This window comes from Polyodon spathula, chromosome 10 (assembly GCF_017654505.1).
Source record: "Polyodon spathula isolate WHYD16114869_AA chromosome 10, ASM1765450v1, whole genome shotgun sequence".
Taxonomy (NCBI): Eukaryota; Metazoa; Chordata; class Actinopteri; order Acipenseriformes; family Polyodontidae; genus Polyodon; species Polyodon spathula.
In genome coordinates this window covers 36,973,083-36,997,933 of record NC_054543.1, presented here as the reverse complement: position 1 = coordinate 36,997,933, position 24,851 = coordinate 36,973,083, and the positions used below count along the sequence as shown (strand labels likewise).

The window sequence follows — 24,851 nt, the reverse complement described above, 5'->3', positions numbered from 1 at the left end:
AGATTCAGATTTCAAGGTCACATCGATGCGACAGATTATGTTTACTTTGATAAAACACAGTTTAGAAGGGACAGACCACGCAAAAAAAAAAAAAAAGGTTGAATACAACTTCCCATGTGATTTCCATATTATATTATTATTATTATTATTATTATTATTATTATTATTATTATTATTATTAGTAGTAGTAGTAGTAGTAGTAGTAGTAGTAGTAGTAGTAGTAGTAGTAGTATAGTTTGTCTCAGTAGTATTAAAAGCCTGATAATTCAATATATCGGAACCGTGAATATATATTTACACAAAGTTGTGTCTGCGATGTTTGTTAATATGCAGTTCGAATATTTTGCACATGACATTTTGTGTAAGACAAAAATATCTGAATTCACAGACAAGTATATATTAATATAATGCTAGCCATAGGTTGCGTGTGCTCAAAGTAATCAATCGAGTGAAATCTGGCGCTTTGCAGCCCATGCAGATTAAGGGAGCTGTCCAAAGTTCTGAAGATGTGTCCTCGGTGAACGGCGCCCTCCAATGACGGTGCTGCTAATTAGTGTCATATTTGATATTTTAAATTGATAATGTTACTGGGACCAATAATCACATATTTACTTTGAACTCCTACGATATTGCATTGAGCCCATATATTTCGTAACTTTCTCTTCCCATTACCTGCCTTTCAGCTAGTGTTTCACAGAAGGGTGCGACATCTGTTAGAATGTAGACAATGACACTTGACTGACGTAGGAGCCCTATACCATTCGTGTCAGTTGTGCTATATTGTTCTATTAGCAGTACTGCTTAAGCGGTTTACCATTCAAGTGACATTCAAACACTGTCCTATTTCATGTATCTGTTTAAAGCTTAATTGCTTTAGCATGCCAATGATATCCCTGGTTTTAAATTTGTTCTATACTTTGTTATCTAGCTAACATAAAAGGCAATATAACACATATTTGTCACATTCGCTATTTTAAAATGTAAAAGCTTTATTATTATTATTATTCATTTAAATGACGACTCATTATTGTATTGATTATGTTTTATGGTTTTGATACGTGTAGGTTACCCCAGGAGGTCTGGTACTTCGCGCGTTTTTTTTTTGTTTTTTTTTTCCTGTAGCTGCCTAGCCTATAGATCTAAAATGTCCTTAACGTTGAAATTGCATTGCAGTGTTTCTATTGTCTGTTTTTTCCTTTGCTGGACATTCTGCGTTTACCAATGGGCGTGTGTCTGTGATTTCGCGTGTCTAATAATAAAATGTATTCCACATCCATTGCGCTTGTCTGCAATAATGAGTATTGCATGTTTCTTTGCGTCACAAGAAAAAGGAACAATTCAAGAAAATTAAATGTGATGTATATCTGATGACGAATGTTGGAAGATTATTTCTAACATGTAGTTGTGATTGTACTTTAGCCTATATACAGGGGCATTATTATTATTATTATTATTATTATTATTATTATTATTATTTATTATTATTATTATTATTATCCCTTCAAACCATGCAATATTTATCCACCCTATTCGGTGCACGGATTATATTATTCTTAAATCTATATAAACCATGTTTACTAAGTGTCAGAAACTCGAACATTATGATCGGATATATCTGTTTTTACTGAGAAAATTAGTTCAGCAGAACGTGCCCTAGATTATATAAATCTTTACTGCCACCCTGTGGTCATTTCACGGTTAACTGCTCCTCTTGTCAATATATGTACTGTGTGATACCTTGGTGTAACCACCATTTTTGATAGGAACCACATAAAAAGCATTATATATATATATATATATATATATATATATATATATATATATATATATATATATATATATATATATATATATATATATAATCTGTGTGTGTGTGCTAGTTAACGAGACAAATGTCGTTTAATCAACCCAGATCCGTTTTATCTACCTGTAGATGCATATGTTATTCACATTTTATTTATTTTTTTAATTCATACTAGATTGACTTTTTAAGCAAATTGGTAATAAGAATAGATCTCCTTCTGCACCATACAGAGCTCATGTATTTCGTGTTATATTGAATTCGTAGTAAGTTTTAAATCGTCTTCTTGGGGTCTATAAAACTGTACCCCTCCTTCTCTCCAAATATGGAGTGTGTTGAATACGTACTCTGTTACTCAAAGGGTCAAACTTTCAAAGTCCATCTTCGTGCTCGGGATTCATAATCGAGGTATATAGCCCCAAGGCATCCAAAAACACCTGCCAAAAAATCACGTTAGCAGAGCTTTCCGTTAGCTTTCCATGCTTTTTGCAGACAAAGCGGATCTAGTCGATACTGGAAGAGCCCCATCCAGCGCCAGAGGAGGTGTTGGTGTGACTCATGCGTGCGTAGTAACGGATAAATAGGCGATTCACGCTTTAAAAACAGCAAATCAAACGTACTTCAAAAAAAAAAAAAAAAAAAAAAAAAAGATCGTGGAGGATGGAATTTTTGCAGTCTATTGATATTCAAACGTCGTTTTCCTTGGACTGTTATAAACGCCCTTAACTGTGTGTCTCTATAAGGTAGTAATTTGGTTGTTTTTGAGGTAGTTTCTTGGACTCCGCTATCTGTGTACCTACACGTCTAAACGGTAAGATATGGATCCTGTACTTCTGTAAATATGTATTGCTGAGAAATATATCATTGTCTATATTTTAACTTTCACAAAACTGGTTAGTGGTGATTGTGCATGTTTTTAATTAAGCTCCTGTGTGTGATATCAGTAAAACAATGTATGAAGTAATATATGCCCCTCGAATTCATTACATTGACACAACTTTAGGGTTAGGTGTAGTTACAGACTGTACAGTGTGTCACTATTTTTCTAGCTTCCACCAGTTAAAGGTAAGCCGTTTTTCAACAGAATACCTTTCAATGGATTTGAAAAATTCTTAAATTTCTTCTCTCACCTGTATTTTGTATGTGAGGAATGACACTCATATATGTCTATAATTTAGCTGTATACCTATTTTCTTTAATGCAAATATTTTAAATACCCATTCTATCAGTGTCTCCCTTATATCAGAGTGCAGTTATTTTGTAAATTGGGGAAATGTGTTACATCATTATGGCAGTCAGTGCTCACTGATACAATTACGAGATACTTCAAGGTCGGCTACACCCGTCGAACTCTCGAACAGGATGTCTGTCAGTCAAAATAAAACCGATAGGAATTATAGCACGCTATTTCTTTCCAATAAGCTAAACCGCCGGCATCCTGGTAGAAACAGAAATGAATTACTTTGGTTCATTCACTTGTTTTAAAATGTGCTCGTAATTTCTGATTGTTGGTTAATATCTGTGGTTATTTATCCCTGTCTAAAATAAACACCTAGTTATATAAAAATGTTCTTATACAGTTTAATATTAATGTCAGTTTGTGTGAGCCATATATTACAACATCAGAACTTCTTGCTTTCCAATGATAAGATTAAAATCGTTTCCCAAACCAGGGTAAATCAGATTAACACGGATATCAAATGTAACCCTTTTTGTGAGTTTTCAAGGTTGTAATACCTTTTCTTTTTCCTGCAGTAAACCGTTACTTTCCAAGGATTTTCAGAGAAGGTGACAGCGATAGGAGAGAGGACATTTGTATCTCAGAAGTGATGGCAGCGTCTGATCCTTCCTCCTCTGGCGGCGGTCCGGATCCCAACTCGACTAATTTACGACCCCCATCCACAAGTAGGTCTATCAGATCAAATGATATTTCACTTGTGTTATTTACACTTTCGCTAGTGCCATTAATCCTGATCTAAAAATAAAAAGAGCAAACTTCGAAATTCCTCTTATCCAACAAATTACGACAGTAAAAAAGCACAGCGGATCTACCGCATCCACTTAAACAGAACATTGCATTTCTTATCAGTGCATTTCAGTAGACTATAGATATATATATATATATATATATATATATATATATATATATATATATATATATATATATATATATATCCACCCATCATCGTAGTCGCACCCACCCGCGCTCCGGAGCGCGCTCCGTATAATACACAAGACAAGCCACAATGCAGATATTTTACCTCAAAATAAAGATTAGCCTTATTTTATATCCTGTAACATTTTAGATGACGTCTATTCAGTATTAGTAAGAACCCGGTAATGTTTTTTTTTTTTTTTCTTTTAATGAATTTAGATCTCCCTAATGTTTTCAGATTTAGCGTATGTGCTATTTAAAGGGTTGCATTATTTGAGCTATTGGAAACCAGGAACTAAAAACGAATTTCATTAATGTATGCTTTAACATTTAATAGTGCTCTTATTACCATTACACAAAAAAAAACTAGCCGAAAATTAACTCAAAATCTAGAGGATTCAAAAGTCTAAATCGCTACCCGATAAATTTCCCCAACATACGTTACACTTCAGCACTAACCTTTTGGTCCTTGATGTTCTTGCTTCAAGATAATTACACATACGTAAAAATAGTGCTCTTTGCTTGTTATCCTAAAACGTTTGAGTGAGTGGTTCAAAGTGTAATTAAGTGATAAGTGGCGCTAATTGTATCTGCACAGAATTGCCCCTAATGGGTCTGGGTTCGCGCTAGGTTATCGGAGTGTCAGTGGTAGGACAGGATGCAGTGGATAGATATAAACGGCTTGCTGTTCTGCCTCAACAATTTTCACAATCATACAGAAACAAAGGGTCCGATGACATCATTACTCACAGAATGTTTTCATGAAGAAGATGGCCAGTATCAGCTTAATAAATGTTCAGACCAACATGTATTATGCTTCCCTCTGTTGATTCCTAAGCAAGTTAATGTTGTCGTTTTTTTTTTTAATTTAATATATTTTTTCCTGGAATAAGAAAACTTTTTACAAAAAATAATATAATAAATTATTTTTATAATATACTAGATATATCTATATCTGTACACACACACACACATATATATATATATATATATATATATATATATATATATATATAGAGAGAGAGAGAGAGAGAGAGAGAGAGAGAGAGAGAGAGAGAGAGAGGAGAGACTACCCCTGTATATATTACTTAAATCTAAACAAACTAATTTTTTTTCGGTTCGAGCCTTTAACTGAATTATATAATTATGACTCTCAATATTATATATATATATATATATATATATATATATATATATATATATATATATATATATATATATATATATATATATATATATATATATACACACACACATATATATATATATATATATATATATATATATATATATATATATATATATATATATATATATATATAATATATATATATATCTATCCCTCTCTCTCTCTCTCTCTCTCTTCTCTCTCTCTCTCTCTCTCTCTCTCTCTCTCTCTCTCTCTGCCTGGGCTGGTTGAGGTGTCATCAAAGCCCTTTTCTGGAGGCTGCCGCAAACACTAACATCAATAAACACAAAGAAAACCAGGCATCCCAACACGGATTATCACCCATGACGGGGGAAAAAAACTCGGATCAAACAAAACCCATGGTTTTAAGTACATTTTCATTGTCTGGGAAATTATCTGTCAGTTTTCCTTTTTTTTCTTTAAAAAAAAAAAAAAAAAAAAGCTATTTTTTTCTGGCCGAGCATTAGGCCTATATTTTAAATTGCCTATAAGAAGGCAAAGTGCATGGCAAAAGGCAAACTCGGCATGTAATCATGCAGAAAATATCGCTCTTTCAGTAACAATACTGGAACTTGTTTTTAAAAACTTGTCATGTCAAATAAATGATCTACTAGTGGTGCATAAAAAAGACATTCATCCATATTTTGTAAATGTAGCTATTCTATTTAACACTACAAGCCCAGGCATGTAGTGTTAAATATTTAAGCCTCACGGCAATCGTTCATAAAGACTGCCATGCACATTACGGTTGTGCTTCTTTGTGCTAAAGTACACCACATAACATGTTCACTATACTAATATACAAAATAACATGTACATCACAATACCGTATGTGATAACGAAATATTTCCAAAGTACGTGAATATGTTAATGTTATGTATTTCACAAATATTCTTTGCATTTTTTTTGTAACTAGCTTTAAAAAATTAAACCTTTGCGGATCTGGCTTGAAACAATCAATGTAAAGGCTTGTGTAGTGCTTAGAGAATTGAGTGCACGAAAAGGCAATGTCCTTATGTTAACAACACATAACCGGCTTTGAACAACCAAAGTATAGGAAGAGAATGTTAAACGCATTATTGTGATTTTGAATCAACCTAATCTCAGGCCAAATGCTAGTCATGCAAGTCAGATCTAGTCAAATACTATTTTTCACCCAATTAATTCTTGAACTCTCCCCCAACCCCATTTCATGGCAGTTTACTTTAAAATGCCACTTTGCCGGATCTGTGCCAACATTTATTAGACACTCTCGTCCCAGATGGATTGTATTGATGGTCTGATGAGATCGGTATATATATATATATATATATATATATATATATATATATATATAATAGTATATAACTGATGAGATATTCAGATATATATAAAATATATATATATAATATCTAGAAAGGTTCAAGAGTCTTTTTAAAACTTTTTTTTTAGCATATGACGCATGGTGTGGAGTTGCTCATGGATGCACAAGAAAACTTGGGATGAAGATCTGTGGTAAGTTTGCGTGTACCTTATATTGAAAGTGTGTGTGTGTGTGTGTGTGTGTGTGTGTGTGTGTGTGTGTGTGTGTTTTTTTGTCCGGCAATATAACTGATATACTACTCAAAGCAAAATGCGTTGAATGCTGCGTGAAAGAGCGATGGCCAGACGGTTTGTTGAGCACTGTTTTCTTGGAGAAGACAATTGCGCATTTTTTTGTGCATGTGGGAAATGGGTCATTGGGTATGGAAATAAAGCTGACTACATGGATAATGAGCTTTTTTATAACGCAGTGTATGTCCCCGAAATCAGAGGTAAAGTTTGGCAGAAAAAAATTGCTTTTTTAAATTTTTACAACTATTTCCAGGATTTGCTTGGTGGATCAAAATAGACAACGAGAAGTAATGTGCTATACTGTAAAGGAAGCTTTCCAGTAGTTTTGGAAAAGGGCCGCTGCGCCATCTATTGGTGAGGAAAGTTAATTTCCACCAAATTAAGAATTTCAAAAGAATCACGGGTATTTACATACTACCGGTACACGTGCCAAATCTGTGTGTCTATGGGGGGGGGGGGATACATGTGTTAAAGTGATTTTAAATGCATTCATTTTATAGTTTGTTGAAGGAAAGAGCTACCAGGGAAAGGAATAGTTTAATTTACTACGGAAATAACAATCCCGTGTGTCTATTAATCGTTTTCAGCTAGGGTTCAACAGTTCTTGTGTGGGACCTTAACAGAAAAATCCATAGTGTGAGCTGGAATGAAACAATGCTGCATGCTACATCATGGATTTGCAGCCTCAAATTCATCAGCATTTATCGGGTCAGAAAGCGCTTCCCTCTAGGGAAAAAAAAAAAAAAAAAGATTAACGAGAAACGTATTAAATAGCGATTCGTCAGGGTCCTGTTTTTGCGAGATAACATTGGCGGTCCCTGCACAGGCACCGCAGACAATGGAAAGGAATGTTATCTGAGGAGGATTTAGTTAGTGTCCTGTATTTTATTTTGTATATGGAGATATTGATCGCAATGTGCCAATTAATAGGAAAACAACATTAAATACATATTTAAAAAAAAACAAACATATAATTTATAAACATATAATTGTATTTAGAAACTATGTATTGGCTATATGCGCATTTCTAATTTTAATTAAAAAAAAAAAAAAAAACATTAATTGGAAAAAAAATTCCAATTAACCATAAATTCTGTGGGTTTTGAGGTATTTAAAAAAAAAAAAAAAAAAAAAAAAAAAAAGCCCGTTTCCAATCTTCAAAGAAAGAAAAAAAAACGAATAACTGAAAATTATTATTTGCAGCTGACAGTATTTCGGTTTTGGGTAAGAAATGATACAAACGGCTGAGTCTTTAAAGTACACGGCACACGTGTAATGAACCATTTTGGTGTTCTTCTCCGAATAGATACAGTAACGCATGGTTGCGTCGGCTCTTTGTTCCAGTATTTGGAGCAAATGACATATTAGGCTACAGGAGACTTGCTAAGACGATTCAGTGGGTTTAAAACTGACGCATTATTTAAAATTTAAAAAGGGACGCGTGGATTATTAAATCATTTTAATATAAAAATGACTCACAAATTAAATGCAGTTTATTGCCCTTACAATAATCCTTTATTAATACAAGTAGAACTTATTGCAATATATATTTAAAAAAAAAAAAACAACGATACAAATCATTTTATCAGCAAGCTGAATATTTTGTGTTCACTGTTATCCATAAATTCCTCTGTCATCAAAGATGTCCTTTACTACCACCACCCCCCATTCACAGTGCCAGATTTAAAAATGGTTAAGTATGGACAGTTTTAAACGGCATTCAGTAATGCGCTTTCGCTGTTTTGATATTAGCATTAGATACAATGAAATGTCTCACAGTGCATTCATACATCATTGTCCGCTTCGCTCAGTCTATAAATTCTGCCTGGAGGCTTAAGTTGCATCAGCTCTTTCCACAGTCCCTTCTAAAGGCTGCTTTTACTGCAATGAAATCTGTCCGAGGGTACTGCTGCACTAAATGACGAATATCTGTTTTTGCATGGCTGGTTTTTAGTGCTGATGTCACTGGGCACAACCTCTTACAGGCAAATAGCGACCATAAATACACTTTCCCTGGACAACATAGGGAAAACTCAAAACAAAGCAACTTACCAAAAGTAAGGGGAGTGTTTTTTTTTTCCTATTAACAAAACACAATGTTGGGCAGTGGTAACAGGCTGCCTCTTACTTCTGCCCCGTGCAACAATACAGGGTTCCTGCAAAAGAACAACAATCTCGAGGACAAGAGCCGCATCGTCAGCATCCTGAAAGAACAGTCTTCTAACCTGCTGGGTTGTGAAAACAGCGAGAGGGAACGCAGGTTCAAGCGCACCGAGACCGACTTCTCCAATTTATTTGCAAGAGGTAACTTTCTGGTTATAAATAAATATAAGGTTTAGTTTAATATGCATACATGAAAAAGCAACAGTTGGAATACTATTACACAAATATGTTCTAGGCAATACACCACTGACATGTCCTAATGTATACTTTAATGCAGGAGCTTTGAGGGGTAATGGGTGTATTTTTTGTTTTATAATGCTTGTTATTATTTACTTGAGTTCTTCCCAATCTTTATGAATTATATTGTAGAACAGTAAAACTGAAGCTTATTAATGATCACTTTGCTTTTGTAATTTGTACTTTGATGGGGGTCGTTTTTGTCTGTGCAGATAAAAATATCAGTTGCATTTGTTTTTAGCGACACTTGTGGGAAAGCCAGCTGTTAAAAACGTCATACCTTTCACATATTTATTTGTTCCAATTCGAAGAAAGGGGAAATGGCAGTCAAGGTGCACTGAATTGGAATCTGTCTTCTATGTTTACGAATCGTTAAATGTTGGTCCTTTCTTATGTAGTTGCGTTTTGCACTGTTGAGTATTTCCATTAAGGTGGCTGTTATAAATGCGATGCTTCTTATAGTCTTCTAATGCAGTCGACCTTATAATTAATAATATATTAATGCACCCCAAGCCCTTAGAGCAAAAGATGAACACATATGATATTTTATTACAATATTTATTGCTATGGAATTTCTAAAGAAATACACAGTATCATAGGGTTACGTCTGTTGAGCAGCATCAGTCAATATTAGCTGAAAAAAGGATTGGGAATTATTAAAAATAAAAAGGTTTGTTTTAATAATTGTTATATTTGAATGTATCTTATCGAAGTATTGAAATGTGATCGATTAAGGAAAAAAGCAGGTTTCAACAACACATATAAAAAAATTACAAAGAGCGTTGTCCGAATTGCATAAAAATTGATGTACAACAAACGAATGTCTGCAAAACGTTTAACACATACTGCTTGTTAAACAGATTTATTACCCGCCAAAAATGGAGAGGAGCAGACTATGCAGTTCCTGCTGGAGGTGGTTGACATTCTCCTGAATTATGTCAAGAAAACCTTCGACAGGTCCACCAAAGTGCTGGATTTCCATCACCCCCATCAGCTCTTGGAAGGAATGGAAGGCTTTAACCTGGAACTCTCAGACCAGCCCGAGTCTCTGGAACAGATCCTGGTAGACTGCAGAGACAGTCTGAAATATGGAGTGAGAACAGGTAAAGACCTTTCGAGCACAGTCACCTAACAAATGGATAGCAGCGTTAATAACTGCACCCTTCATTATTAATCAGTTTTATAATCTATATTAGGTTATACAATTATTTATTTGCAATTGTTCTGTACATTTACTTCAACAAATTGTATCTATCTATCTATCTACCTATCTATCTATCTAGATAGATAGATAGATAGATAGATAGATAGATAGATAGATAGATAGATAGATAGCTTAGGTTTTCAATGGTTTATTTACTAGCCCAAGTATATATCTGTAATGACAATTTGATGGGCCTACAATTATGGATATATAAATTAAATACGTCAGTATACCTGGAATATTCACGCACAGAAAAATGTTCCGGTTCATTTTTTTTTTAAAGAGGTGACATGTGTGCCTCTCAACATTATGTGTACAGAATGACATTATTTATTGTCGTAAGTGTAAACAAATTGATAAAACGTTTGCAGTCTTTATAAATGTGGAGGTGTTTTTATGGGTGTGTGGATATCATCCTGCAATCCCAGTCTCTGCATATTAACCAGTTATATACCTGTCACTTCATACTAGCGCCGAAAAGTTATGGTATACATTTTGAGACCGCGTGGGTTCCGGTAATCTCTGTTGCCTGAACAATAGGTTTTTTTCCCGCACTAAATACTTCATTGAGCCTGAAACCGAATCTATACTATTTAATTAGCACCTTTATAGAAAATACGAAAATACTTTTGCCAGGGCTTCTCGTTTTAATCCTTTGTTGAATATCCACGTATTGTCTCATTTAAAGGCGTTGTTATTGCATCTATCTATCTATCTTTTTTGCCATTTTAGTTAAGAGTGTCTCTTCATATTTACCAAGCAACATGCCATACTGCGAAACCTGGCTGTTTTTTTTTTTTTTTTTTTTCTCAAGCAACACAGTTCCCTTGATAAGTTTGATGGCCATAGCTGTTTATTGCACCCTTGGTAATGCTACTGACAGCTATTTTTCTTCCACAGTATTTAACTAGAGTCTGGCCTCTGGGAATCCAGATATAGATTTATGAGCTGTGTAAAACAGCAGACAGGTTGCAGAAATGAAACACAGCAGAGACCCAGCGGCATGAAGCACTAGATTCTTCTTTTAGTTCACTAACAACCAAACAATATGAAGTAAAAATGTAATCTATTGGTAGCTGTCCTTGGTCCTGAAATGAAAAGCGCTGTGTCGTGTGTGGGTCATTTCGATAAAAAAAAAAAAAAAAGACGTTTTCCTTTCAAACTGTTTAAAAGACATTCAGTATCTATGGAAAAAAAATCCTTATTAAATAAACAATAACCCTGACACTATTTAAACTGTTAAACAATCCTGTAACCATTTTTTTTTACAATTTGTGTTTTATGGCAGATTTTGTTTTTGTTCTTGGTGTGTTATAGTGTTGTAAATAAATACATGATTCATTTTAAAGTAGCTACGCAAATATGTGTTTTAAAATCCCGTAGTTCAACTCCTCACTCTTTCTGGGTCATGTAATAGTTCAGTGTATATAGCCGGCTGTAGAGTCTAGTGTTAAAAGCTGTTGGTAAAGCTCCTTATTTCTCTGTAGGTCATCCTAGGTTTTTCAACCAGCTTTCCTGTGGATTGGACATTATTGGTTTGGCTGGAGAATGGCTCACCTCAACAGCCAACACTAATATGTGAGTTAAAAAAAAAAAAAAAAAAAAAAAAGTTATTCATTTCACGCAGAACCCTGAGATAAAACTTATATTTTTAATATGTTCAGTATGTTTCACAGGTCACCTGGCTTTTTAAAAACTCCTCAGTGTTAACAAAGATGTATCTTGGTTCTCTTTACATTATGTACCCTTGTAAGGATCTAAATGGAGATGGAAACTAAAAAGCTCTTTGGTATGCAGTACTGTAGGAGATTCTTAAGTGGTATAATTACAGTGCCCCCTATTGTGAAGAGAAACAGCCAGAAAAAAAAAAATCTGCTTTATTAAGACCTGTCCATGAGGAATTGTCAGATTTCAAGTGAATTTATACTTTTATTTTTTAGAAATTGAAACGTGAGGCTTTTGCTTCCCCAGAATATGCTAATCATTACTGTTCCATAACGACAAATCTAGATGTCTAAAATTAAATGTGTGTTTTATTTTATTTTATAATTTTTTTTTATTCTTTTGCGCAACACATATGTTAACCCCCTACAGGCAAGTTAAATTGAATATTGATTTACATTTTCCTGCTATACGTGGAGTTTGTGTGATTTCATGTTTTTTTTTTCTTTTATGATATATTAAGCACCTTGAAATAACTTTGGACTTTGAGCCTTTTTGTGTAGGCCATTATTAGCTGTAAAACAAATCAAGAAAAATAATTGCATATTGGTTTTTGCTTAAAAAATATGAGCAGAATGAGATTGAATACTAATATGTAATACATGCAGAAGTTGTCCTAGATAAAGGTTTACGGTCCATTGACTTTTTTTGATTGTTAGCTGGTCTTAACAGACTGCCAGATGTGACCATCCAGGGACTAAATTTGCTCCCCCAAAGCTATGCAAGAACTGGTCAGAGCATATCAGACCATGGTAGCACTTATTTCCCAGGCATTGATTGACTTTACCGTCATATAAAATATAAAATGCTTGTTGATAAGCCCCTATGGAAATTTAAAACTGCAGAAACAATACTTCAAAGACATAAAGTATGTAAAAATGTGTGGCATTACGTGACATGCTGGGTAAATTTCAAATAGTTATCTTCCATTTTGAGCCACTACATAAGGATGGTTAAGATCCATGTATTTCCTAAATCTGTTTGAACTATATATACACTACTTTATCAGAAAGCAGACCTTGTTGACGGTACATATTGTTTAAATTCTCCAATGTAAGATTTAATTGTAGAAATACAGATTCCTTCTACTTTGAAACCCACCAAATCATTCAAAGAGCCAAAAAGACAGGTTCCTGTTATTGCTTTTAACAGTGAGAGGTTATAGATAATATATCCAGTACTATTCTAGCTCAACACGCAAATCCTTGTAACAACACATTTGAAACCATACGAGGAACTACATGTTTAATTACTGTCTAACTTAACAGAATTTCTGTTCTGGAGTGAATTAACCTTTTAAAACCAGGTATTTCATTTCATTTTTTTTTTTGTTCATATCACCTGCAATGAATAGCTGAATGTAGTAGGAAAATAAAACACAAACCTACAGTCCAACAGGGAGCTATGTCACAATATTGAAATCCTTTTTTTTTTTTTTTTTTAAATATTTAAATTTCCTTCATTTTATAGTGTGCTTTCCCTTTTCTATGCATTAGCTTGGTTCTTTGTTAATCTGCAGGTAAAATATTACAAATGACAGAGATGATGCGCCAGACAGCCCTGTGCATCACGGCTTAAGGAGACGTATTTAAAGGCTGACTGCTCGCTTGTTATTTGTAATGACTAATCAGAGAATCGTTATTTATAATTACTCCTGACACTTATTGACTGGCACCTCAAATAAAATTGGCTGGGGGGGGTGGGGGGTGGGGTGGGGTATCAGCAGGATAATTTCACATGAATAATTGCATTTAGATTTTTGTGACATTGTTCAATAATCTTAATTATCTTTGCTGGTCAGCTGCAGCATATGTGTCTGCAGGACTAGTTATCAGACTGCAGTGTAACAGTTATGATCTTCCTTTTGTGTAACTAACCCTGTAAAATTCCAGTCCAGATCCATTAGTCTGAGAGGCAGTCTGTGCCAGAAAGACATGAAACAAAACAAACAACCCTCAGCAGGAGGTCTGTTAGTTGCATGACAGTGAAAGATACGTGTGGTAATATAAATCTATTGAACTGTTTCTTTGTGTTGTTGGGTACATAGGACACTTCATATAACAATCAAGTGGAAAATTATACTTTTCCTATAAATTAATGCAAATATGATTTGGTAAATAATAGTGAAATAGAAAAAAAAAATTACAATGTCAAGTAAGATTTAAATGACAGTTTCCTGCAGAATTTCAAGTTGACTTGGTTTTGAATACAGAGTTCTTCCCATTCAAATTTCTGTGTCTGTTTCAGTGTGTTCCCAGGGATAGTTTGCACACATCTGAAGATGATTGAAATAAATACACCTGTCAGTCTTGTGTTGTCTCTGGATCAGTTATAACAGGAAGCTCTTTGCCTTCCCAGGTTTACATATGAGATTGCTCCAGTGTTTGTCCTTATGGAGCAGCTCACCCTGAAGAAAATGAGGGAGATGATTGGTTGGCCAGGTAGAGATGGGGATGGTATATTTTCACCTGGTGAGTAGTTAATGGCCTCAATCACATATAGTGTTGTCAGATGTCAATGTAAGGGTGATTTAAGGCGGTATTGATAATTGATGTTTTAATTTACAGATTCTTGTTTCAAGATATTTACATTCTAATGACAGATCTCATGAAGCAATTAAATATTACCATCAACCAGGAATGCTGGCATTGTCTTTGAATTGAATACATCTCTGCCACTTCATATCACCAGCTTTCCACAATATAAATGTTCAGTATTAAATGCATTGCTTGCATTGATATGATACTGACTTTTAGGTAAAAGAAAACCCATTGACAATATAATATTGCAACACATAAAAAAGATTTGATTCTCAAATTATGAAAAACCTGCAATACAATCGAGATAGTGTTTTTAAGGTGGCTTTGCAAAGTGAGCAAGAAATTTACTTGTTTACTTATAAAAAATTGCAAAATCTTCTGATTGATAATCTCTTCACAGGCGGAGCCATATCCAACATGTACAGTGTCATGGCTGCTCGGTACAAATATTTCCCTGAAGTCAAAACCAAAGGCATGGCTGCTGCCCCCAAACTGGTCCTCTTTACATCAGAACATGTGGGTCCCTTTGTTTTAATTATCCCTTGCATTGAATTTATAGGAGCCCTTTAAAAAAAAAAAATAATAATTTGGTGGCCGTAATCAATTTTCCAGAAGTGTCGTGCAATCATTAAAAATTATTTTGTGTTTTTTTTTTTTTTTTTTTTTCAGAGCCACTATTCTATAAAGAAAGCTGGTGCTGCCCTTGGGTTTGGAACAGAAAACGTTATTTTACTGAAAAGCGATGAAAGGTATGATGTTTAAGAAGCAAGCACATGATAGTCCTTTTAAGCAGTATAAAACATCTTTACTCTGCATTTCAAGCTAATTGCTGCTTATCTGAGGTGTAAAATATATCTTTCACATTTGTTTGACACCTGTGTCTGTCCATTTTATTACAGGGGAAGAGTTATACCAGCTGATTTGGAAGCCAAGATTCTTGACGCAAAGCAAAAGGTGAGCAACTGTATCAACCATAAACACAATTGCATGATTGTTACTAAAGCTTGTGACTTTATATTGAGTTAAAGCTCTTCACAATGTTGGGACGGCTAATTCTGTGGAATGAATACAATGATTTCTATTTATTTCTAGGGACATGTTCCAATGTTTGTGAATGCCACAGCTGGCACAACAGTATACGGTGCTTTCGACCCCATCCAGGAGATTGCAGATATCTGTGAAAAGTACAACCTGTGGCTGCACGTGGATGTATGTGAACTTTATCAAACTGTCTATTACACTTTATAACAGCAATACTATGAGAGAACAGCTAGCACCTGCAGCCAGTGCGAATTCCTCTACTGCTGACAGTATTTACTTCATGTAACAGTAATCTTAAATGACAAACCTGCCTTAAACACTTTCAACACTGCAGACCTGTAAAGAGGCCTAGGAAACATGATGCCACTCAAAATGGCAGAACACTACACCTAATGGAGTCTAGTAACAAATATATCTACTCTGCAGTTAAAGGCCCTCTATCATTTTTGTATGACTTCTGTAAAAGACACTAACAGTTTTTTTTAATCAGTTATGGTATAGCTGTCCTTTGCAAAGATACTGAAGTTCATAATGTACCTGCATTTTATGCATATTAAAATCACTCATACTTGGTGTATTGGCTGATTAACAGTGATGCCCATTAAAACCCATGCTTTCCATTGTGCTTTCTCCCTCAAACAGGCTGCATGGGGAGGTGGATTGCTAATGTCCAGAAAGCATCGTCATAAGCTGAATGGCATTGAAAGGTATTGAAAAGCTTGACTTTTGATAATGATTGTAGATAACATGCAGCCTATGGACTGTTTTACAAACATACTGTTTGTTGTTATAGGGCCAACTCTGTGACCTGGAATCCACACAAAATGATGGGAGTTTTGTTACAGTGTTCGGCCATTCTTGTCAGAGAAAAGGTGGGTTCTGGATTTTTTAAATCTAATAATCTATAACCTCTGTGCCATGTTGTTTTGGAGCTCACTGATTTTCAAGTTCCTTGAAACCCAAATTCAGACAATAAATAAATAAATAATTTCCAGCTATTACATACATCTGCCCACCGTGTGTCACTGTTGCTCTATAATTTCATCTGAAAAGTACTATTTTTACACAATCTGTCTGATTCTAGAACATTCACCTGTCACACTTTACAGTTAACAATTTAATGTAATAAAGGTTTTTCAGAATATAATTTTTCACTCAATACAATAAAATTCCAAGGTACCAAGGATTACTTTTGACCATTATTGTTTTTAACATTTCCAAAATCATAACAATCACCAAATACACTATTGTGCCACTGATTGTCCTACCACACATAAAATCATGAACCCATGATGGAGCATGACCCCTTGGTGACAGATTTTTATTTTTCTATTGTCAATCATAAGTGCTTATCATGGTACTGATGCAGTGTCTTGTCTGCAGGGAATTCTCCAAGGCTGCAATCAGATGTGTGCCGGATACCTCTTCCAGCAGGACAAGCAGTATGACATAGCCTATGACACCGGAGATAAGGCAATACAGTGCGGCCGTCATGTGGACATCTTTAAATTCTGGCTCATGTGGAAAGCAAAGGTAAATATGCTGCCATCTGCTTGTTAATATTTCTAAACACGATTAGCGAAGCTATGGTTGGATTGTAAAGTTCAGCCTATATTACTCCCAAATTAGAGTTACTACCTGGCCCCATAGTTCCAGAACACTTTGGGATGGGACAGGGTTTTTAAGCTGCCCTTAATCTGAAAGAAATGAACACGTGAATGGAGCACTAAACACTTGCTTAATTTATACTGCTTCTTAAATTGACAAATCATTGTGATAATACAAATCTTACAAAATAAATAAAAAAAACATATTAAATAAACATGTGTGTTTTGTAAAATTAGTATTTCAGTTCTCAATATTTAAAAGTTTATATTTATATCCTGTTAATTAGTAATATATAGCCCTAATTTACAATGACTCTGCCAATTAAATAATAACACTGATCAGGTGTTCACGCTGTCTGGTGTCAGGAACAGTGAACAGCTGCTCAGTATTAATGATTTGTGTGGGAGAAGGCGATATACTGTTACAAACTATAAAGAAACTTTAAAAATATATATTTTAAAAACTATTAATAAAATAAATAAATATTGATGATGGTACTTATTTATTTAATTTGTTAAAAGCTATTATTGTATTGTCTTGCTGCCTCGAGATAATTAATCAACAGATATCAATTTAGCAAAGGTTTAGCATCAATTCATGTGTTGATGTCCTTCAGTTTAAAGGCAACTTCAAAATCCTCTTCTGTCTCGCAGTGTTCCGGAATTATGGAGCTAAGTGGCAACTCTACCCCAAATGCTTGCAACTCAAACTTCATACTGAAATGAATAGTCAAACACAATTGATCACTGAAGGGGCTGGATATGAATTTTAAAGTTCATATCCAGTTAATTTGAAGCAATTAACTCTTGACTGTCTTAAAGTTCATACTGAAATATAACTTTTCTTGCGTTCTTGTTTAAAGGGCACAATAGGATTTGAGCAGCAGATTAACAAGTGCTTGGAGCTCTCTGAGTACCTCTACACTAAAATAAAGAACAGAGATGGGTACCAAATGGTCTTCGATGGAGAGGCAAGTCATCATTTGCTGGTTGATCATCCTCACCCCCCCCCCCCCCCCCCACCCCCCCTAGACTGACTGTGTAAAGCAAAATGAGCAATGCATTATCTATATAAAACATCAGTGCAGAGAGATGTGTGATGAATATAAAGCAGCTCCTATTATCTTGCATGCTTTAATAACAGCAGTAGATTGCTCAGTGGATTAGTAATGAGATATGAAGCCTTCCACCTCTAGGTCGCCCATTTGATTTCATCTAACTGCATCAGCAGTGATTGATGTGCTGGCAGAGTGCAATGATTTCTGGCAGTCTCAGCCCTGTTCCTAGCTGACACAAACTGATATCACCAATCCCTTATCAAAGGTGGCACTTAGTTTCCCTCGGAGTGGGGCCTGGGATGGAGTGGGCATGTTGCCAGAACTATTCTTTCACTAGTTTTCAGGCGCAATACACTGGCATTGCCAGTTAGGTCACAATGCCTCCACTGATACTCTACCTCCTTGAGAACTAAGGATTCAATCACCAGTGCTTTAGCTGGCACCTGACATCATCTCCTAAGACATTCTTTTGGCCGATATGCTTAGGAATGTCTGTAAATATACAGTACAGTAAATACCAGTTGTGGCAAAGTTATCCAAAATGTTATCAAAAAATAAATAAATACATAAAATAAAAACAAAACCGTTTAGGGTGACGATTATAATAAATTAACTACAGCATTTAGCAAGCTCTGCTATCAAGACAGTGTATAATTAAAGTGTATAATAAAACAACCTTTCTGGTGTTTTTTTTTTTTTTTTTTTTTCCTACAGCCTCAGCACACAAACGTTTGTTTCTGGTACATTCCACTAAGCCTCAGGAATATGCCTGATTGTGAAGAGAGAAGGCAAAGGTTGCATAAGGTAGGAAACAATGTCATTGTTGTTAATATCCCAATAACATTTAAATGCAAAAAATGTAACCCGATATTTAATTCTAGTCTGGTGGGAGGTTTTCCAAATGTACCACATACAATTTTGAACCCCACAGTAAAACAAATAAAACACTTGAGGTATTTATAAAGTACCTTAAATGTGTTGTTACTGATTGCACTATGTTTTCCAGTGTGTTGCTGAACAGTGCAAAGGCTTATTCTTCATGTTGTTTCCTGCCCAGGTTGCTCCAAAAATCAAGGCACGTATGATGGAGACAGGCACAACTATGGTAGGATACCAGCCTCAAGGAAATAAAGTCAACTTCTTCAGAATGATCGTCTCTAATCCAGCCGCCACAAAGTCAGACATCGACTTCCTCATTGATGAAATCGAGAGACTGGGGCACGATTTGTAAACAAAGACAGAGCCCTCACTCGCGAGCAATCAGTGTCTTGGTCAAAGGCACATTTTTAACCAGTTTTGACATGACCAGTTCTAACTAGACCTACAGTGAGGTTTCAGGTTCCCCTTGCATCTGGAGCTGTTAAAGTCTGTCTGTAGGTCTTTTGAGGGAAAAAGCAAGCTGCTGTAACTGTAATATCCAGGTGTGTTATGTCAATATGTATTCAAGTTTGTTCTGTCTTTTAGCAGTGACTATACCGTATTAGAATTAATGAATGTATTTAAGAATTCTTTTAAGGTTTAAAAGTATCCATCCTGTACTTGACTATTTGAATAATCCTCAGCATGCGTGCCACATTGAGAGAGAGCTAGGGTCCCTGAACTGTTGAGTGCTGTGGACAGTGCCGTGAATCATCCCTAGAGGCGAGGTATAGCGAAAACATTAGATCTATTTCAATCAACATCATTTCTCTTTCACTGTATTATACTTAATATTGGCGCTCTTGCTATAAATGTAATTACAGAGCCTGGAGCACTACCTTATAGCTTCGCTGTACTGCCCCTTTGGTGTGAGTAAAGGGGATCACTGTAACACAGTCATTGTCAGAGATATAATATTGCTGTGTTTCTAGAGATAATGATTTTGTGTAGATTGTGTATATTATTGGTAATTGCCTTTGTGACACAATAATATATGTAATAGTTTTACAGTAAGAGATGTTTAAGAAAAAAAATATATAGGTATATAACAAAATATTTCCTTATTTATATTCAGAAATGACTAGTGTTAAAGAGTTGTCTAGTATTTTCTTCCATTTGTAATTTATCTTTATTTATATAACACTGTATGGTCAAAGTGAGTTTTAAATGATGTTTTTAGCCAAAGAAACAGTGGCATTTGCTAATATATTTATTCCGTTGCCCTTAAAATGTCACATCTGTGGATATTACAGCTTATATTCTATTAAATTATCACAATGTCTGTAAAAATCGAATATAATTATATAACACCCTAGACCTTAGTCAAATATATATCTTATATAACTGGGATATTTCACTGAGTATTACAATGTATTAATGTTCCTAGTTTATCAAACTGTATAGGTGTCACTTGCACAAGATCCCAGATATTTACCTTTAACAACTATTAGCAACTATTAGCAGGACTATTTTATATGGTAAGAAGCTCAATCTGACAGAAACTATACAAACATATTGAAAATTATTTTTCTTTAATAAGATTTATTAGTTAAAATGTAACATGTGGAGGATAGGATCTGCAGATGCTAAACCTAAAAGCATACTTTGCAAAAACACTGTAGTCTTTACAGCTATAATAAAACAAATATATTTAAAACACTTTATTTTCTTTTAGTTGTTCGTGTTAAAACTGCATTAAACATAATTAGGTATGTCTGGATTCATTATTATATCTCTTTATATGGTGATGTGTGTTGGGAAATCAGAATCCACAATGCATTTGTCAGTTATGTTTTAGAGCCGTTATTGACAATAATGCTGAAATTTCTGATAATAGATGTAGTTCCAAGAATTCTTTAATCAGTTAGAGCTACTGAAGATGCTGCATTTGTACTATGCTATACTAGAAACATGTGTCGTCGTCCCCCCCCCCCTCCCCCTCCCCCTTCTGCACAGCTATCAGATAAAAATAACTTCCAGCTGTCTACTTTGCACCATCTGAAAAGACTTCTGCAGTCCTAACTGCTGATCGCCTGGCTGGTTGTATTCTTACAGTGGTCATGACATTATGACATCACTAATGCATCGTAACTGCTTGTGCTCTTCGTGGGCGCTTTGTCTAAGATAAGGTGCTGACTATGAATTAGTGGGTTGAAATGGGTTAACGGTGATAACATTGTCTGAGCTAAATTACATTTTTCATAATTATGCAGCTAATTTGGAAGCAGGTGTTTTAGCCCGTGAAAATAATTGCATGCTAATGAAAATAAAGAGGCCATATTGCCATTGTGTACCTGAATCAGCTTTGCTATTAGTGATTCTTCATGACTCATGTCCTGTTAAAGATCCAACAACCCAGCTAAGGTACATGAATATGAAGAGCTCTGTGTTTATCTAGATAGCTCCCTATTCATTTACACTGGGAGCAAACTGTTTAAACAAGCTGCTACTCAGCTTTCACCAGTATTTTTACAATAATAAACGACAGTTACAAAAACATGCTATTCTAGAGTGCAGGGATTTGAAAAAGCCTAATTGATTCAATAACATAACTGTATTATATAATATATACTGTATTTTTCATGTTAGTAATATATACTACACACACACACACACACACACACACACACACACACACACATATATATATATATATATATATATATATACACACACACATACCATATTATTCATAAATACAATAGGCGGATTGATTTGAACAGTAAGTCGATATTTTGGCTGAACGATTGAAGAAACGATATATGTAACTTGATTAAGCTTCACTGAAACTTTAACAAGTCGATTCAGTACTTCAAGAATAACATCAGTATAGATAATCATTTTCCACAAAAGTTATTTTCGATACAACACTGTTGCACAATTAGAACATCTGTGCACAATTATAATATATATATATATATATATATATATATATATATATATATATATATATATATATATATATATATATATATAACATAAAAGTTTAATTTACTTGAGAATCTTATGCATTTTATATTTATTGTACAAGTAAAAATCTCTTCAGGCGAAACAAATTATTTCTTTTCTGAGAGCCCTACTGCAGGCATAAAATATAAACGTCATTACAATTCCAGTTGCAGCATCACATCTACCAATAAACCATCAGTTCATCAATTTCAATTACAAGCACTGTTAACCGTTAGTTAAAAACAGCCCTTTGAAAACAGTAAGCCTCACTGATTCTATACATCTGGGGGTCATCCCTAGATCAGTGAAATATTATCCACTGAGTAATCTGAATGAGACTAAATTTCAGGTGTTAAACGTACTGCATTGATTGTTGCTGTACCTGACTAACGGCACGTCTAACATCAACGGGCCTCTTTGGAAACTGGCTCTCTGGAGTATTGTTCTGCCCTTCTCAGACGTTCCTTGGACACGGCTTTTATTGTCTAAATATGCCCGCCAAAAAGATCCCTTGGTCAGCACCTGGCAATAACACATCACTCCGAGACAGGACCAGCCGAGTGTTACCAATCCAAATGGGATCACAGCTGTCTCTGGCGCGCCTGACTGAATGTCTGCTTACTCATTGTGTCTAACTACATTTACCTACTACAACATACAAAAATGTGGTGCTAAGAGAGGATAGTATATAAAGCGTTATGAAAAACCAGACAGCCCCGACAATACAAGTGAGCGGTGTGTATCACAGAGTGGTCTGGATGCTTGTTTTTGTGTTATCTGAAAAAAAAAAAAAAGAAAACATATCTAAATACCATACATCTGGTCGTGTAAGCACTGCGTGTCATTTACTTTAGAAGTCGCTACGATTCACACATTCTGGAGAACAATGCTATATGTGTCAATGTGTTTAGAGTTTGTGTATTTTGAATAAACATGACTTATTTCCTGTCTCTATGGAATATTGTAAAAGCTATAGTTTTAAACGATTGAGGTCATTCACAATAATATCATCACTGTACTAAAATACTATCTCATTAGTGTGCCAATGGTTGAAATTTATCTACTGCCAATTAAAATCACAGCTGAATTAGCTTTGTGATAAATGTTGACATTCGTGTCTTGGTTCTTGATATGTGAATACGCTTGCTGCCTTCAAAGATTCACATTTGAGATCTATATAGAGGATGGAAGATAATGACAGGTAGTTGCTATTGTAATATTAGTACATATTATTTGTTTATTTATTTATTTTGTGTATATTTATCATGCACTTAGATATCTACAGAAGGACATCATATTAATAATTTCAAACATATTTCCTTTTATACTAGCTAGAAATCCACAAACAAAAAAACAAGCAGTGCTTTTCGAAATAATGCCATATCCTATCTTGTGGTTTGAGAAAAACCTAATGAGCTTGTCATTAAAGCTGAAAGCCCTCTATTAGTGCCACTTTTTAGACATTTTCTTATGACAATCAATAATGCTATGTGTGATTAAGTGTTCTTTATGCAGCTGACAAGCAACTTAACAGTGACCCTGTTGACCCTGACTAAAAGTATAAAGCAAGATGACGGTGTTTCACATATTGGCCTGTAATATGAATCTCTCCGATAAAGAGAGTACGATAACAATTAAAGTTACAACGATCCTCTATTATAAAGCATTGAAAAATACAGTATACACACTGAGAAACAAAGATATCTCTACAAAACCGTTTAATGCAGGACTTGTTTATTCACTATGGTGTTATTAGTACCGGTAGGAAAAACAGATCTGTGGAAATATGCACTTCTTTAATTAACCTCACACTAAAGCACACTAAAATTAAACCCTTCATACTAAAGAGATGTTTTGTCTTTAGCACAGACATTGTCCTAGAGGTAATGAAATGTGGCAACAGATACATTAAACAAACGCCATGAAAACATCAATCTGGGGCATAACCAAAACCTATTTCCCCCCCCTCCAAATTATACCAGTTGTTAATTGTGTCAGAGTATATTATGAAGATTTTCATTAACTTCAGATTTGAACAGAAACCCCAAACCATAAACCCTAACTGCAGGACTGAAGATAATCAATTGCTAACAGATATGTCAAGACAGCCCAATCCAACACCGCAAACAGCTGCGGGAGGGGGGGTGGAATGGGGGGTTGGTGTAGCCAGGAAGTGGTTTTGTCAGACTATTATGCCATCTGTATGTGAACCATATTAACTGTGAAGGAAAATTGAAATATTGGTTAGTATTAATGCAAAGACTAACAATGAAGAAAGTATATTATTCTATTATATTTCTGCATAAATCTATATTATTACTCTCTGCCAGGCATGCATATACTTTGTGACTAGGATATCACTCAATCAATCTTTATTTTATATAACGCCTTTCATAGTGGAACACCATCACAAAGCACTTTACAAGATGCAGTAAATACAAGAAAATCCATTATACATGATATACAGTAAAAAAAAAAAAGCATAATACATTAAATACAGTGGAAAGTACATAATACATGACAGTAGCATAATACATGAAATAGTACATTAAATACAGTGGAAAGTGTAGAATATTGATAGAGCAGAAACTGATGAACTAAGGATCTTCTTTAGCAGTTGTGCACCACATCCCATGCTGAGGGTATATGGAGGCTGTCTGTCAACTGCCACACC

General features: G+C 34.8%; 1 protein-coding gene across 1 annotated transcript; it reads left to right on the top strand.

Moving 5' to 3' along the window:
- The first annotated feature begins 2,202 nt into the window (after positions 1 to 2,202).
- LOC121322290 (glutamate decarboxylase 1-like) lies at positions 2,203 to 21,832 on the top strand. The gene is made up of 17 exons (XM_041262062.1): positions 2,203 to 2,612; positions 3,557 to 3,706; positions 6,577 to 6,639; positions 8,890 to 9,042; positions 9,999 to 10,241; positions 11,830 to 11,920; positions 14,423 to 14,535; positions 15,005 to 15,120; positions 15,274 to 15,353; positions 15,504 to 15,558; positions 15,697 to 15,813; positions 16,288 to 16,352; positions 16,439 to 16,517; positions 17,029 to 17,178; positions 18,116 to 18,223; positions 19,025 to 19,114; positions 19,368 to 21,832. The coding sequence occupies exons 2-17, from the start codon at positions 3,631 to 3,633 to the stop codon at positions 19,539 to 19,541; spliced, it is 1,773 nt and encodes a 590-aa protein (XP_041117996.1). The 5' UTR covers positions 2,203 to 2,612; positions 3,557 to 3,630; the 3' UTR covers positions 19,542 to 21,832.
- The last annotated feature ends 3,019 nt before the right edge of the window (positions 21,833 to 24,851 follow it).